General features: G+C 34.1%; 2 protein-coding genes across 6 annotated transcripts; one reads left to right on the top strand and one right to left on the bottom strand.

Annotated features, from left to right (window-relative positions):
* Positions 1-95: 95 nt before the first annotated feature.
* Positions 96-14,841, bottom strand: LOC121235167. Of its 5 annotated transcripts, none has more exons than XM_041131445.1 (6): positions 13,535-14,841; positions 13,286-13,402; positions 12,852-13,015; positions 12,536-12,740; positions 12,294-12,435; positions 96-210 (listed from the first exon to the last, which is right to left on the bottom strand). In XM_041131445.1, the coding sequence occupies exons 1-6, from the start codon at positions 14,138-14,140 to the stop codon at positions 182-184; spliced, it is 1,263 nt and encodes a 420-aa protein (XP_040987379.1). In that variant the 5' UTR covers positions 14,141-14,841; the 3' UTR covers positions 96-181. The 5 variants fall into 5 exon arrangements, with proteins under 5 accessions (XP_040987379.1, XP_040987376.1, XP_040987377.1 ...); XM_041131442.1 differs by lacking the exon at positions 96-210 and having other exon boundaries at positions 12,155-12,435; positions 13,535-14,156; positions 14,246-14,840; XM_041131443.1 differs by lacking the exon at positions 96-210 and having other exon boundaries at positions 12,155-12,435; positions 13,535-14,156; positions 14,426-14,840.
* Positions 4,329-11,555, top strand: LOC121235165 (sodium/calcium exchanger NCL-like). The gene is made up of 7 exons (XM_041131439.1): positions 4,329-5,000; positions 7,039-7,224; positions 7,800-7,981; positions 9,796-9,941; positions 10,049-10,325; positions 10,412-10,720; positions 10,990-11,555. The coding sequence occupies exons 1-7, from the start codon at positions 4,589-4,591 to the stop codon at positions 11,236-11,238; spliced, it is 1,761 nt and encodes a 586-aa protein (XP_040987373.1). The 5' UTR covers positions 4,329-4,588; the 3' UTR covers positions 11,239-11,555.
* Positions 14,842-15,281: the final 440 nt, after the last annotated feature.

Here is a 15,281-nt window from a genome sequence, read left to right as displayed (position 1 = left end):
TTACTCTTCCCTTCATATGCCAAAGATTGGGGCTTCCTTTCTACTCAGGCTTACTTATGCAGATTTAGAGATATTCAAAAGAAGAAGCAGGACGATAGGATTATCTCTTATTATATTTTGTCTCATTGAGAGGAACAAACAGCCTGCCAAACAAACTAGCAGATATGGGCAGAGCCCTTTATTACTTCAAATTCAGATCAATCCTTTCTCCTACTCCGCCGTTGCAATTGTTCATAGTGGTTGTTGCTCGTCCAAATTGCTTAAACGGGATGTGGACAAAGAGAGCGATGGGGACCACACAGAGAGAAGGACACGGTAAGGAGTCGGAGGACAGAGATAGTGGGCGACAAGATGAGAGAAGAAAAGGAACTCAGGGCGATAAGATGAGAGAGGAAAGGAAAACGAACTTTGTAATTTGCATGTGGGTCTACGGTAAGTATATTAAAATCATGACGTGTCACTCTTTTATTGGGGGTGTAAAACTCACAGAAACACCCCGTCGGTTTGAAGATTTTTTCAAAAAAGTTTAGTTGGGATGGAAGTATGTCTTTTCTCTACCCTATTTCTTCTTGAGAAATTAATTTGTGAATACTTTTTTTTATTTTATTACAAAATATATGTTATTAAGAAATAGAATTCGTATAAATATTTGTAATTATAATATATCGTTTTTAAATTAAATAAGATTACTGAATTATTCATATTTTAAAAATACTTTTAATAATTTTCCTTCCTGTCTGAGATTTCCAGAATCATTTAAATAGTACATCCAAAATTGAAAAAGGGTAAAGATGTCCCCACTCGGCTCCTCTTCTTTTAATTTCTTTTTTTTTTTTTTTTTTTTTTTTTTAAAACAGGAATTTTATTTCAATAATCCTTCAAGAGTACTACTACATCTATAAAGAAATTACATAAAAATAATCTCACAAATTGATGTGACTTCATTTAATCCGTTAGATCTACTTTACAATATAAATAACTTATAATTTACGAACCACATAAAATCATATCAGTTTGTAAGATTGTTTTTGTATAATTCATTTGTGGTTATATTATTTCCCTTCAATCAATACAAATCTTGTATTTCAATACATTTCCGATAATGATATCAGAACCCTCTTCAATCCAAACATCTTCTTCTTCATCGTAAGTAAAACCTAACTTTGCAAGTTGATGGGCTACACCATCTCCTCTGTGAGTAAATTGAACTTTCCATCATTTTCTCCCTCTTGAGAAGCATCTTATATCATCTATAATTTGCCCATACCATGACTAATTATCATCTTCGCTATTGATATTGGCCATATTAATGACCCCTTCACGAGCATCTCCTTCAAAGACGACATTTCTAAAATCCAGATCTACACACAGCACCATTGCTCTTCACAGAGCCACCTTACACTACAGGTACTTGAGATTGAAACTTTATTTGAGCACTCAAAGAAGCCAAGATTTCCCCTTCACTATCTCAAATAATTATTCCGATTTCTCATCATTTTGTTATTTGTATCAATGCCTGCATCCCAGTTAGCCTTAACATAATCAAATTCCAGGCTTCCCTTCATTTTAGTATAACACTGGCAGGCATCTTCTCTTAAAAGTCTGCTTTTCCTAATTAATTTCCACACAAATGTGCTTGTAGAAATTTTGCTTGGAGTTCAACATGATGAGCTAGCTGCTTGGACGATCTTCCTCAGGCAGCCATTTTTCCTTCAAAAGAAAAATTATTTCTCCTTTGTCAGATTCTTCTCATTGTAATTGCAATCCATTCAAAGTCCTCTTTCGGCAGCTTTCTTGTAAGAAAAATGTTATTTTGCCTATTCAATTTATTCTCTCATATTTTAATTTTTTTCTTACTTAATAGTTAAAGAAATGAATATTAGTATATTGATATTTTTTTTATATTTTTTAAAAATATTTTAAAATAATAAAAAATATAAATTAAAAATATTAAAAAAAAAAGAGAGATGATTTTGACGTAGCGATAATGGCTACTCTAAGCGACTAAGAGCATTAGCATTGGTCTATGCATATGCATATGCAAAATCACCTTTTTTACATATCCACTTTGTCATTCAAGCAAAATTTTCACATTAGTTTATGCATATTTGAGACAAAATAATAATAATATATTATTATTTTATTATTATTAATTTTTTGCTAGAATCAATTTTTTTATATATATTTTACAATTAGTATCCACTACATACATTTGACATTAATAATACAAATGAAATAATAAAAAATATAATCTTTTTATATATTATATTAAAAATATAATAAAATGAAAAAAGAATATATAATATATTATAATAATAAAATGAATGTGCAAGTAAAGGTTTGTTGTGTTGTTGAATGAGAGAGAAAAGGAAATGATTGTGAGAGAGAGTGAGAGGAGAGAAATAATGATTAAAATATGATTTGTAGGGTGAATAGTGGTTATCTAAATTTGGATAAACATTGTTCATAGATAGCTAAATATTTGGATATGCATAAGTCAATGTGGAGGATTTCAGGGTCATATTATGCAAATATGACTTTGCATATGCATATGCATAGACTAATGATAATGCTCCACCGCTCTTTTAGAGCATTTTCATTGGATTATGCAAAGTTAAAGGATATTTTTTATGAATGTAAGAGAAATTTGAATTTTGATTATTCCATTCATATAAATCTTCACATTGGAATACCTATTTTTTCATTAAATAATAATAAAATAATATAAGATAAATTTGGTTTTGATTATTCACATCAAATCTCTACATTAAATTATACATTTATTCATTATATAATAATGAATAACTAATAATTTCAAAAATATTTAATTTTTTTAATTACTAATTTATTTAATTTTATCATATTTTACTATTCTACCTATTATATATTAATTAATAATCATATTCTTATTAAATTAATATATCATTAACTCAAATTAATATATCAATTGTGATAAAAATATGTGATAGAAAGAAATGGAGAGATAAATAATTAATAAAATATATATTTGATGTATATACAGTAAGCTTCAAATTTAGAAAAAATTTTGAAAACCACAGTAGCTAAATTCTAAATATTTGGAATTTGGCTAATTCAATGTAAGCATATTTTACTCTTTAATAACTAAATACTTATTGAATTTAGCTTTTAACTAATCTAATAAGAGTACTCTTAGATTTCTTTTGGAAATCAAATTCATCTCAACTTATCATTATAACTTTTTTAAATTTCAATACAAAATATAATAAATAATTTAATTTTTTTAAATCTCAAAATAATAATAATATTAAAAAATAATATTTTATTAATATTTTATCGTCTCAACTTAAGTCAACATTTAAATTTAAATGTAGTATTAGTAAACTTTTCCCATAACTGCATGAAATGATGATCATCTTGATCTCTGGTCGACCACTTTTGTATTGGGTTAGATCAAAGTTTTAAATTTCGTACCGTACCGGCAGGTACGGTCGAAATTTTTCGTTTCGGCCGTCCGGCCGGTACAGGTACTATATCTGTTCCGTACCGGCCAAAATACCGGCCGTACCGGCCGGTACCGGTCATACCGGCCTCAATTTCGGCCTGTACCGGCCTATATTTCGGCCGGTACCGGCCGATATTTCGGCCTGTGTGTTTTTTTTTTTTTTTTTTTTTTTTCGTTTTTTTTGTTTTTTCAAACTACAAACTTATTTTTTAACCCTCAATTCAGACTATACTATTTATAATTTATATATATATGTATTTGTATATAATTTATTTATATATAGACTATTATTTTAGAATATAATTTTTATATATATAATTTATTTATAGATCGACTATCCCGAAACGTTATCCCGAAACGCTATCCCGAAACGGTACCGGTACCGAAATATTTCGTTCCAGTGCCTTGACCGGTACGCTATCCGATACGATATTCAAAACATTGGGTTAGATACACCATACCACTCATCATTCGCTGCCGTACAGCTCCAAGGTGTATGGAATATGGACCACGTGTATGGACCATAACTTACTACTATTTTTTGTTGGCAGATAGTGCTGTTATATTCATAAAAAAGTTATATAAAAGTAATTATATATTTATTTCATCTATTAAATTTATTTTATAATAAAAATAATTTTATAATCTAATAAATTACATTAATTTATAAAAAAAAATTTAACTAGAATATTAATTTCCTTTTCAATTCAAATAATTCAATTCTCATGACACGTAAGCTCTTCGACACTCTTCTAGCTCCCTCTCACCAGTACATTCTCTATGTATGAATGTATGTAATGATATATGTGATGATCATGGCCGCACAAAACCATACCAGAATCTCTCGCTCTCAGATGTTTTTTTATCTATTTGTGGCTCTATTAATATATGATGCGGCTTTGCATGCAGCTCGTTCGCACGTACATGAAGTTGTTCGTATTGGTTGGAAGACTTTCATGCTCAGGGCCAAATTACGGTTTACAGATTCAAAAGCATATATAGACTTTCATGCTCACTCTCAAATGTCTCAAAGAACTGATCAACACTCCCACAAAATCCCCACCCACGGCCTAAAACCCTTCTTCTAAAGCTAAGGCTAAGGCCATGTCCAAGCATCTAACCCTCTCCTTCCTCCTGATCCTCTTCTTCTTCCTGATCTTATGCGATCCCTCCTATGGCCGCTTCATCACCCACCGTACGTACTACTCTTTATCTTCTGATCTAGTTTCCGATGGAGTCCAGCAGCTCCGTGGACCTCCCTGCCTCGCTCTCAACCGGTCCTCTTCCTTAATCTCTGCCGAGTCCACTTGCGAGCAGACCTACGGGTTCTTGCCGTGCACCACCACCGTCCTTGGAAATATCTTCCTCATCCTCGTCTATGGCTACCTGATGTTTCTCTCCGCCACCTATTTGTCGCATGGCAGCGAGCTCTTGTTGGAGATTCTTGGCCCTGGTATTATCGGCGGGTTGTTCCTTCCAATCCTCGGCGCCCTTCCGGATGCCATGCTTATTCTTGGTGAGCACTTCTATTCACTTTTCAGTTTTTCTCAATTTATTTTGTGAAAATTTGTAATTTGGATCTGTTTTTTTCTTTTTGTTTCTTTGGTCTGTTCGTCTCTTCGAAAGCGGAAGAAAATCTTAAAACTTGGAAGTTAGTGCTCCTTTGGTAGATTAGGTGAGATGTTTTATTTAAGATTAAATAAAATATTATTATAATATAATTTTTAATATTATTATTATTTTAAAATTTAAAAAAATTAAATTATTTATTATATTTTATATTTTATATAAAAGTTTTAAAAAATAAGATATATTTATATACCCAAACCGGACCTCGTTAACATGTCGACTTTCTTTCTTTATTTTTTCCTCTCTTCAAGTTCCAGTACCCCCTTTTAGATTTTCACAGCAACTTATAAATGTAAGATAAGACTGACCATAAGATAATAGAATTTTGGATACTATTTATTATTATTATTTTCTTCCCTTATTTCCTTGGTCAAAAATTCTAACGGAAACTATCTTAGGAAATATCTACCTCCACAGTCCACAGTAGTATTCCTGCCGCGATCTGTGAAAATATCTTTGAAAATATCTACGTCCACAGTAGTACTGAGTCCAAACCTAACAGCTCCTGACCTACTTAGTATTTGATTATCAAATCCATCTCAACTCATCATTATAATTTTTTTAAATTTTAACATAAAATATAATAAATAAGTCAACTTTTTTAAATTTAAAAATAATAATAATATTAAAAAATAATATTCTAACAATATTTTATCATCACAACTCAACTCAACTCACTTTAACATCTAAACACACCCTTAATGGTCATCTGACTCATTTTCCATTACTTTATGGCCAGAAAAATATTAGTTTGTCCATATAATTTGTTCTTTTATTTTGACACTTTATATATTTTAATTTTTTATTTTTTTAATAATTAATTTTTTTTATTTTTTTAATAATTAAGGAAGTGTTAATAGTGGATTGATATTTTTCTCCTTATGGTTAAGTTGTGTCGGCATACCCATTGATCAGGACATAAATCACTCCAACGACATCAATACAGAATGTCAACGTCCGTAAAAAAAAAAAAAAAAAAAAAAAAAGGTCTCCAACCATGAAGGGAGAAAGGTTGATACTGGTAGTTTTGACTATACTTTGTATTGGGATAAGAGCACTATGCGTATACGTTTAAATCTAAACGCAACTCAATTCATCGTTATAATTTTTTTAAATTTTAATATAAAATATAATAAATAATTTAAATTTTTTAAATTTTAAAATATTAATAATATTAAAAAATAATATTCTAACAATATTTTATCATATCAACTCAACTTATTTCAACATCTAAACACAGCTTAAGAGTACTTACTAGTTGTTTGGATTGATAGCCTATGAACTAATCTAATCTCATTTCATTTAATTATTATAATTTTTATAAACTATCATATAAAATATAATAAATAATTAAATTTTTTTAAAATTTAAAATAAAATAATTTTAAAAAATAATATTTTAATAATATTTTATTTAACTTTTTACTTTTATTTTATCTCATCTTATTTGACGATCCAAACCTCTCTGAAAGTCTTGGCCGCAATAAACAATTAAGGACTGTAAATAATGTGCTATTAATTTGTTTTCCTATTGGGTTTCATTAAAAAGGCTTCAAACACGCTTAAAATGGAACTAATTAGATAATTTGAAAGATCTAGGAAGTTTGCTACCTACCGAGTTTTGAAGTAATTTTCCTGATTGCTTATTATCCTTTAAATTAAAAAAAAAATGATGATATTCATTTAACCATTAATTTGCTTATCAATTTTTGTAACATAAAGAATCCTTCTAATTGCACAGCTAGCTGACTTAGGGTGTTGTTTGGTTCATTGTGCCAAAAGGTCTGACCAGTTACTGATTAGTGTTCTTAACTTCTATATCTCTATCTCTCTCTCACTGGATTTTATCTGTCAGAGCCATTGAAAACCCCACGCTTTTCGATTGGTTTTCTAATGCTTCTTATAATAATCTCCTGCCTTGTATAGTATCCGGTCTTTCAGGAAGCACTGAAACTGCTCAAAGCCAAGTTTCTGTTGGTATGGGCTTGCTAGCTGGTTCAACTATTATGCTTCTTACGATAATATGGGGAACATGCGTTATTGTTGGCAAGTGCGACCTCGTTGATGGAGTTGCACAAGATGCACAAGATACAAAGGGGTTTAACTTGACTGGTATGTATGTCCTTCGGTTTTTTATTTTTTTATCAGTAAATAATAATTTTATTAAAATATGCGTATTTGAATTCAAATACACGGATCATATACAAAAGCAACACTTATGCATGAGTGTCTAAAGATATAAGGAAATCATCTACGTTCATGCCATTAAAATCTCGTCCATTGTCCGTTCACGATCAAATTCCGACCATTTCTCTCCATCCATATGCACCGCCACAAACAGATCAGTATGTCCTTCATATTTTTTTTTATTAGTTGTCAATTATGAAAATCAAAGATTTTCCATTGTCCCTGATCTGTAACTGTATTAATAATATCTCATTTTTAATGTGAACCTGAGGCAAATATACATGGGACCCACCTGATATGTAGTAGACATGCACAAAATTATATATGCCATCCACTGAACTGTATTGCATTGTGAACTTGTGAGAGTTATGAATGGATGCTTAAGTTATTATCATAGACATCCGAATCGTTTGTTTATGTTTCCTGTAGTGCTTCTCTATAACTGTAGGATTAAACGTGTTACATGGATTCATGACCCAATAAAATCCCCATGGTTGCAGAATCGGGTGTTAGTACTGATATCTGGACTAGCTATGCTGCAAGGATTATGCTGATTTCTGTAATCCCATTTTTAATCGTTCAAATACTACAAGTTCTCGGTTCAACGTCGGGGAGGCACTTGGCAGTCTTGATTGCGCTTATTGTCTCTCTCCTACTATTGATTTCCTATTGTCTTTATCAAGTAAGTGTGTTTATGCCATAATTTATTTTCTGTACAGTTTCATTAGCCACCCTTATCTAAATTTTCCGTTCTCCTGTGGATCATACCGAATGGTATCTTTGAATAGCATTTGTTCTGAACTTTTCTCTCTGTACATCTTCTTTCATTTCTATTGCTACTTGTGATCAATGTTTATGGCTGGTAATCTCCATCACGATTACCATTTTTTTTTGGAAGATATTAGGAGGTGTAATTTTTAAGGATGGGGTGCACGAAGGTAGTCCTCATAGAGACAAAGTTGTTTGAGATTTAGTGTGCAGGAAGTCGAGCAATACACATTATAGGGAGGGGAATGAAGGTGACTAAGAGGTTGTTTGGGAGTACATCTCATCTCATCTCATATCATAATTTCTTTTTCAGACATTACTCAAATACAAACAATTTTCAATTTCAAATCTTTAATTTTTTCATCTGATCATTACCTAATCATTACAACTTTTCCAAACTTTCAAACAAAACACAAAAAAAAAAAAAAAATACAATTTTTTCAAATTTAAAATAAAAATTATATTCTAACAATATCTTAATTTTATTATATTTTTATTCAACTTTTTATTTCTTTTTTCCCAAAACCCAATAAAACAACTTACTTAAACTATTCCACTATTATTCACAAACCATTTTATTACTATTTATAGATTTATCATCTTGTCACATTCCCCAAGCATACCCTTATAAGTTCTCTTGCTCTCTTCTTAGCTGATGTGAGCTCCCCAGGTGAGGCACAATGGGTTTGTCCAGCCTCTATGAACAAGGGGGCCTTGTGGAGAATTGTCATTGAATTGAAGCATGTGGAATCATGGGGAGGATGGTGTTCTAATGAGGTGAGTGAGCTTTTTATGGAGTTGGGCTATCGAAGCATATAAGAAGAGGTTGGGATACATATGCAAGAAATATCCGCTTTACTATGGGTAACATATCAAAGGTCAAATTTGTACCTGTCTTGTATACTTGGGCTCTTGCCTACTCTTTTGCTCAATAAAAATTTGTTTACCGATTAAAAAAAAAATATTGAATGGTTCTTTTTTCTGATGTGGAAACTCTGAAAATTTGTTCTACTGAGGGTTTTAGACAGCGTTACTAAACCTGTACTCTAGCTGGTTAGAATGATAGACCTGCTTTTAGGCTCCAGTTTATCTTATGGACCCGATAAACAACCAAACTGGTGGTTTTACTTAATACATGGTTGAAGTCAGGTTAAGGGATGGCAAGAGTTTTAGTCGGGGATTTTAGAAGGGAAGTAAGCTACGACCCCTTAAGAACCTTGGCAATGCCAAACCATTGAGTTAACCTGTCGAATGCTTGGTGCAGGTTTAATGACTAATTAGATGCTAAGGTTTGACAATCGGCACTTGGCACACTTGCATCCCGCATAAGAATAAGAGAGGAATCCCATATAAATACCATACCATGTATTTAGGTTTGATCCCATTCTATATAAAATCTGATTTAGATTTTGACCTCACAGCATGCAACTGGTGAAATTTAATTCTCCACCAAGTAATTTTGATAAATCTCGAATGAAGTACTCCTGAGGTACTTTTAAGTATTTCATTATCCACCATCCTTAGCTCCTCTTTAGTTATTCGGCTCAGTGCACATTCTGCCCTAAGGTTTTCTGTTTTTTTTTTTTTCCCTGTTCACCGTTGCCAAGGGAATTTGAAGGTGAGGAACATTCCATTAATTACCATAATCTCAACCTCGCTCCTTTTGCATATATATAGTGAATTGAGAGCATTGGTTGTTGGATGGATAACATGGAAAACCTTTTGCAGGTCCTTCAACCTTGGATCCAGGGTCGAAAAATATCTTATGTGAAGCACAAGCATGTTATATTTGGACTTCTAAGGCATCTAAAAATGCAGGCAGTGGGAAGGCTGGTCAAGGATAATGGTGAACCTGATGAGGAAAGCATTAAAAAGTTCGTTTTTTTTTTTAATCTTTATTTTGTTAAAATATGTGACAGTTTTTTTTGTCCATTACAAAGGTTTTTTGGTATTTGCTGAATTTTGTTCAATATCATGACAGGTTGTTCTCTGTAGTAGACATAGATGGCGATAGAAAAATTTCACGTAGTGAATTGAGAGCATTGGTTGTTGGAATTCGATTTGAAGAGATTGAACTGAATGAGGATGAAGCTGTAGATAAATTAATGAGAGATTTTGATACATCCAAGGATTCTTTCATCGACGAGACAGAGTTTGTCAATGGCACTTCTAAATGGCTGAAGAGGGCAACGGGCATGCGGACTGCCCCTGGTGATCCTGGTGCTCGCACGCTTACATTTTTAAATGCCTTTCACCAGGTAATTAAGTTGAGTTGTATTGTGCTCAATCGTGATTTTCATATCAAACAAGATGCTTGACTTCTTTGGAAACTCATTTATTATAGGACACAGATAGAGAGCATGATTTGTTGGATGTGGGTGATGAAAGCGATGAAGAATCTGAGGATGCTGCGGGTTCCAGGTGGACATGTATCAAAGCAGTGCTATTGTTGTTGCTGGGAACTCTCATTGCTGCCGTAGTTGCTGACCCCTTGGTAGATGCCGTTGATAACTTTTCTGATGCCACTAGTATTCCTGCTTTCTTCATCTCATTCATCGCGCTGCCCATCGCTACCAACTCTAGTGAAGCTGTGACAGCAATTATATTTGCTAGCCGTGACAAACGTAAAACTGCCTCCTTAACTTTTTCCGAGGTTTGTTTCTCCTCCCCCACTCTTTGTATCAATGTTTAGTACTTGTTCTATAGGGTGAAATGCCGGATAAATTACAGAAGTTTCAAGATATATATACCAAATAGTATTTTTGGTGTCTTAGCTAAAGGAAAACAATCAGCCAAAATATGGATGTCAATGTCATTCATATAATTGATAGGTAGAATTACAATTCAGATATTTTGCATCTCTTGTACCTCGATTGATTTGAAGTGATTGATTATAATCTATATATTTGTTTGTGCATGCAGCTATATGGGGCAGCAACAATGAATAATGTCCTCTGCCTCTCAGTGTTCTTAGCCCTTGTTTACGTTAGGGGATTGACATGGGAATTCTCATCTGAAGTGCTGGTTATTATTATTGTCTGCTTTGTGGTGGGTATCTTCGCCAGCTTCCGCACCCATTTCCCTCTTTGGACGGCTTTTGTAGCTTTCCTACTTTACCCATTCTCCCTTGCCTTGATCTATGTTCTTGACTATGTTTTGGGTTGGTCATAGATTCACGGATCCCTGCACAAGATTTTGATTGGAGGATATACTCCATTTCCTGTACAAAGAACGGAGGTTGTTTCTATTAAATCAGATGTTACTGCTTATTTTGTAATACATAAGCGTCTTGGTTTATACTTAAAACTTTATTGAAAGCTGCAACAGTATGGGCAACTTTGTAGTTGCATAACTATTGCTTTCAAAGTCTGGTATATTTTCTATTTATTATCTTTTTTTCTTGGCCTTTGGCTGCTGTTGATGAAATCCCTGAAGAACAGAATCTTTAGATCTGCTGGTGGCTATTATTAATCTCCATTACTTCTTTACCATCAATCTTTCTATAAAAATGGGTATAGCAGAGTGTGATTGAAGTATTTCAATTTTTGAGGTCAGAAATTACTCAGGAACATTTGAATGATTGCAACACCAGTAAACAAAATCAGAATTTAAAAAAAAAAAAATTCATGAAAATCAATTTGGCACAATTAGCTTTAATAAAACAAAACCTCAGGCGCATACTCTCTCTCTCTCTGGCCCTAGGTAGGCCCTTCCTGCATCACCCATCTGTAACCATAATGAAAGGTCAGAGATGAGGACCCCAGATAAACAAGGTGAAGACAAAGCACAGTCAGATTCCCACAATCCAAACGCAAACAGTTTGTTACCAATCTCGTGCCTCCTCCATCCCTCCACCAACCACACATCACAAACATTAATGCAAAAGGCCCCAAAATCACCACCCACTAAACCAACCATGACTTCATCAAACTAAAACACATTCTAACAAACAAATCTACTTCTCCCCATCTCTCTCTACTCTCTACTCTTTACTCTTCCCTTCACATGCCAAAGATTCGGCCTTCCTTTCTACTCAAGCTTTACATATGCAGATTTAGAGATATATTGTATGTAACCTGCTGCAATATTCAAAAGAACAACCAAGACGATAGGATAATCTCTTAGTATATTTTGTCTCATAGAGAGGAACAAACAGCCTGCCACCAAACAAACTAGAAGAATGGGCAGAGAACTTTATAATTTCAAATTCAGATCAATCCTTTCTCCTACTCCGCCGTTGCAATTGTTCATAGTGGTTGTTGCTTTGCCTATTTGCTCCTTTGCGGGTGGGAGAAAGTAATAAAAAGGTGGTTGCTGATTCAACAGACTTGACCCTGCCGGCTTGATAATTGGGTCTTCCACAATTCCCTTCAATAAATTAATAGAACCAACAGCTAGGAATGTATCAAAATTGAGAGAAACACAATATTGCTTAAATGGGATGTGGCCCTTTGTTCTGTGATCTTACTTGATAAGGTAGTGATTCATCACGGAATCCAGGGTCTTGAGAGGCCAGACAAGCTGAATGCTGCATGAAATTTGAGCTTGGACATGTTGAAGTGATTCTGGGAGATAATGAGAGAAACTCTCCTTTGATAACCTCATTTTCTTTTATGCTTTTATTTGAATTCAGTTTAGAGTTGGAAATGGAAGTTGACCATGAGGGTCTCTCTCTGAAAATGGAAAAAAAAAAAAAAAAAAAACAAAGAAAACACAAGATCAGGCCATATATGTAACATTATAAGTACAGGCCAACATATAGATTGGAAACAAAATAAGCTAACCTTAGAATTGAATTGCTGCCCTCAAAATTAAACATGCCTACGTTTTCGCATGAGGCTGATTCATCTGATCTGACAGGAACAACAAGGCTAGGTAATTTGTAGTGGGAAGAGGGGCCTGAAGAATTGTCTAGAGAGAATGGATACAGCCTCTTCGTGCCAACCATCTATACTACATTTAAACAACTAATCCATAAGAAATAAATTCATTTTTTAGATGTCTTAGTTGGAAGAACAAAGTAAAATCCCGAGCATAATGCAGTAATAGCATATAAAGTAATTGCAATTTAAAGAGCTCAATTCAATCAATGAGAAAAATTCTTGTGAATCTGTCACCAAGACTCATGTCTCCATGTTTAAAAGATTGGAAATTTAAAAAAGAAGAAGAAGAAGAAGATTGGGATCACCAAAAGTATGCAGGTTTTGCGATTACGTACCTTCACTTCCTCAGGAGGCCACATAGGCGAATAGTTGCAATGATAGCTTTGGTTTGAAGGGGGCTCCATACGAAAATTTAGTACAGATGATGATGAAGTACCTGATGAGACATTCACCTACAATTTTCATACACCAAAGTCCTCTTCAAATCCAAAACTAAAAGGAGTTGTAATAATGCAATGATTAAAGGGATGAAAACTTTTTTTCCCCGAAAGCTAAATAAAACACATATGCAGCAAATATTTTACCATCGGCTGTTGCTGATATTGCTGTGTTCTTGGCATCAAACTAGGGGGTGGCCAAATATGGTTGTCCGATTCGTAAGGCAAATTCAAATTCGACCGAAATGCCAATCTGGGATCCATGCCAGAATTCTCCTTTTCCAGATTATACTCGTAGGAGTTCCACAATTTAGGCACACAGCCCAGCCCGGGAACTGAAATCCCCAACCATCCGGCTTCAAATCCACCACTATTTACCGTGCTTGAATTTTTTTCATCGTTGTTTTGAGCCGGTTGAGGTGGCCGGATTAACAAATCTCGTGATGAAAGATCAGGCAGGGATGGAGAAGGAAAAGGAATTGAGCATGAAGATGGATTAGAATGGTGGTAAGTTGGAATTGGCAAAGATAGAAAGGAAGATTTTCTCTGTGATACTGAAGCTGGTGGTGACAAAATTGCAGCTACATCTTTCTTTTGCTGTTCTTCTAGCCTGATCTTTTCAAGCTGTGCCACCCCAAGTCCTCTCTGTGGGGCTTTCTTTTGCTTTGGATTTTTGGAAGATCTAGCAACGCCGCCGATACCACCACCACTCCCGCTATTGTTATACCTCTGGGTTTGATCCGCTTTATCCATTCTTGTTCTTTTCCATCTAAAGTATATAAATTTCAAGTGAGTTAGAAGCAAAATCAGATGCAAAGACACAGAGAAAGACCCAAGTTATTGCTTGTATTGCTGTACTCATGTTTTGTCTTCTCGAGACATTGTCGTTTTCTTCCGATAACGTTTCAAGAAAATTTGAAGCAGATACAGAGATTTTGAAGAGAGAACCGAATCTCAACTTTCACAAACCCATTATATCGAAATCAAAGGGAAGTAAAATCTAAAGGAATTTGAAGAATCGAGGCTGGAAAAGGTTACACCAAATCTCGCAGGTTAACGAATTTGAGGAACAAACCCAGAACGTAGCCAAGTTTTGAGCAAAGACTGAGAGGTAGAGATAGTCAGCAGAGTGTGTACAGAGAGAAGTATCTGAGAGGTTTCCGATTTTCCTGAGACCCAGCTCTTCGTCTGGGAGACAGATCGGATATTGATATATTATATATGTCAATACAAACAGAAATAAAGAAATTAAAAAAGCCTATATTTTTTCAAAACTCAAACCATGCATAATATTCTCTCTCATTTCTCGCCCAAATCCTCGCTCCACTCCTCGTTTCCTTCCTAGACCGACTCTCATGAACCCTCTCTCAATCCAGGGCTCTTTTTAAGATCTAAAGGCCAATCCACATCAGATACTCTCTCTCTCTCTCTCTGAAAGCAAAGAAGTAAACTGCACGACAGAGGAGTGTTACCTTTAGGCCGTTTACATGTTGTTTCATTTGGGAAACCTCTGGTTGGCATTGCAGTAGTAGGACCCAACTCATGTGGTACCCCTAACATGTCCCACAAACGCGTGCACCTGCATGATACTCTTTCAGTCATATTAGCCCCGACAAACAATAATGTTACGAAACTTTTTTCTTCAGACTAACCTTCAATAATGAATCAATCAATATTCATTATGCTGTGTGGCGATGTGTTGTACACAGCATTATGGTCATGGATATTGTGCCCATCCCCCCAAGGGAGCATTCATAAAACAAAAAAAAAAAAAAAAAAATGGAACTTTGTAGTTCATGATGGGTCAGAAGGAAAGATAGAAGTCAGGTTTGATGTGGGCAGTGTTTTACAATCCTGATTGGATGGGCTCTGTTCATTTGTTGACGTTGGCATT

Source organism: Juglans microcarpa x Juglans regia, chromosome 6D, assembly GCF_004785595.1.
Source record: "Juglans microcarpa x Juglans regia isolate MS1-56 chromosome 6D, Jm3101_v1.0, whole genome shotgun sequence".
Taxonomy (NCBI): domain Eukaryota; kingdom Viridiplantae; phylum Streptophyta; class Magnoliopsida; order Fagales; family Juglandaceae; genus Juglans; species Juglans microcarpa x Juglans regia.
The sequence above is the reverse complement of the archived record's forward strand: the minus strand, read 5'-3'. Positions and strand labels throughout refer to the sequence as shown.

Bases quoted from the DNA above. Each gene is read 5' to 3' on its own strand.
- LOC121235167 (XM_041131442.1), bottom strand. From the start codon at position 14,140: ATGGATAAAGCGGATCAAACCCAGAGGTATAACAATAGCGGGAGTGGT. The intron at 12,741-12,851 runs GTTAGCTTATTT...TTCCATTTTCAG, and splicing joins GGCAGCAATTCAATTCTAAG to AGAGAGACCCTCATGGTCAA. The intron at 12,436-12,535 runs GTAAGATCACAG...AATTTATTGAAG, and splicing joins ATGAATCACTACCTTATCAA to GGAATTGTGGAAGACCCAAT.
- LOC121235165 (XM_041131439.1), top strand. From the start codon at position 4,589: ATGTCCAAGCATCTAACCCTCTCCTTCCTCCTGATCCTCTTCTTCTTC. The intron at 7,982-9,795 runs GTAAGTGTGTTT...AACCTTTTGCAG, and splicing joins TTTCCTATTGTCTTTATCAA to GTCCTTCAACCTTGGATCCA. The intron at 9,942-10,048 runs GTTCGTTTTTTT...ATATCATGACAG, and splicing joins GATGAGGAAAGCATTAAAAA to GTTGTTCTCTGTAGTAGACA.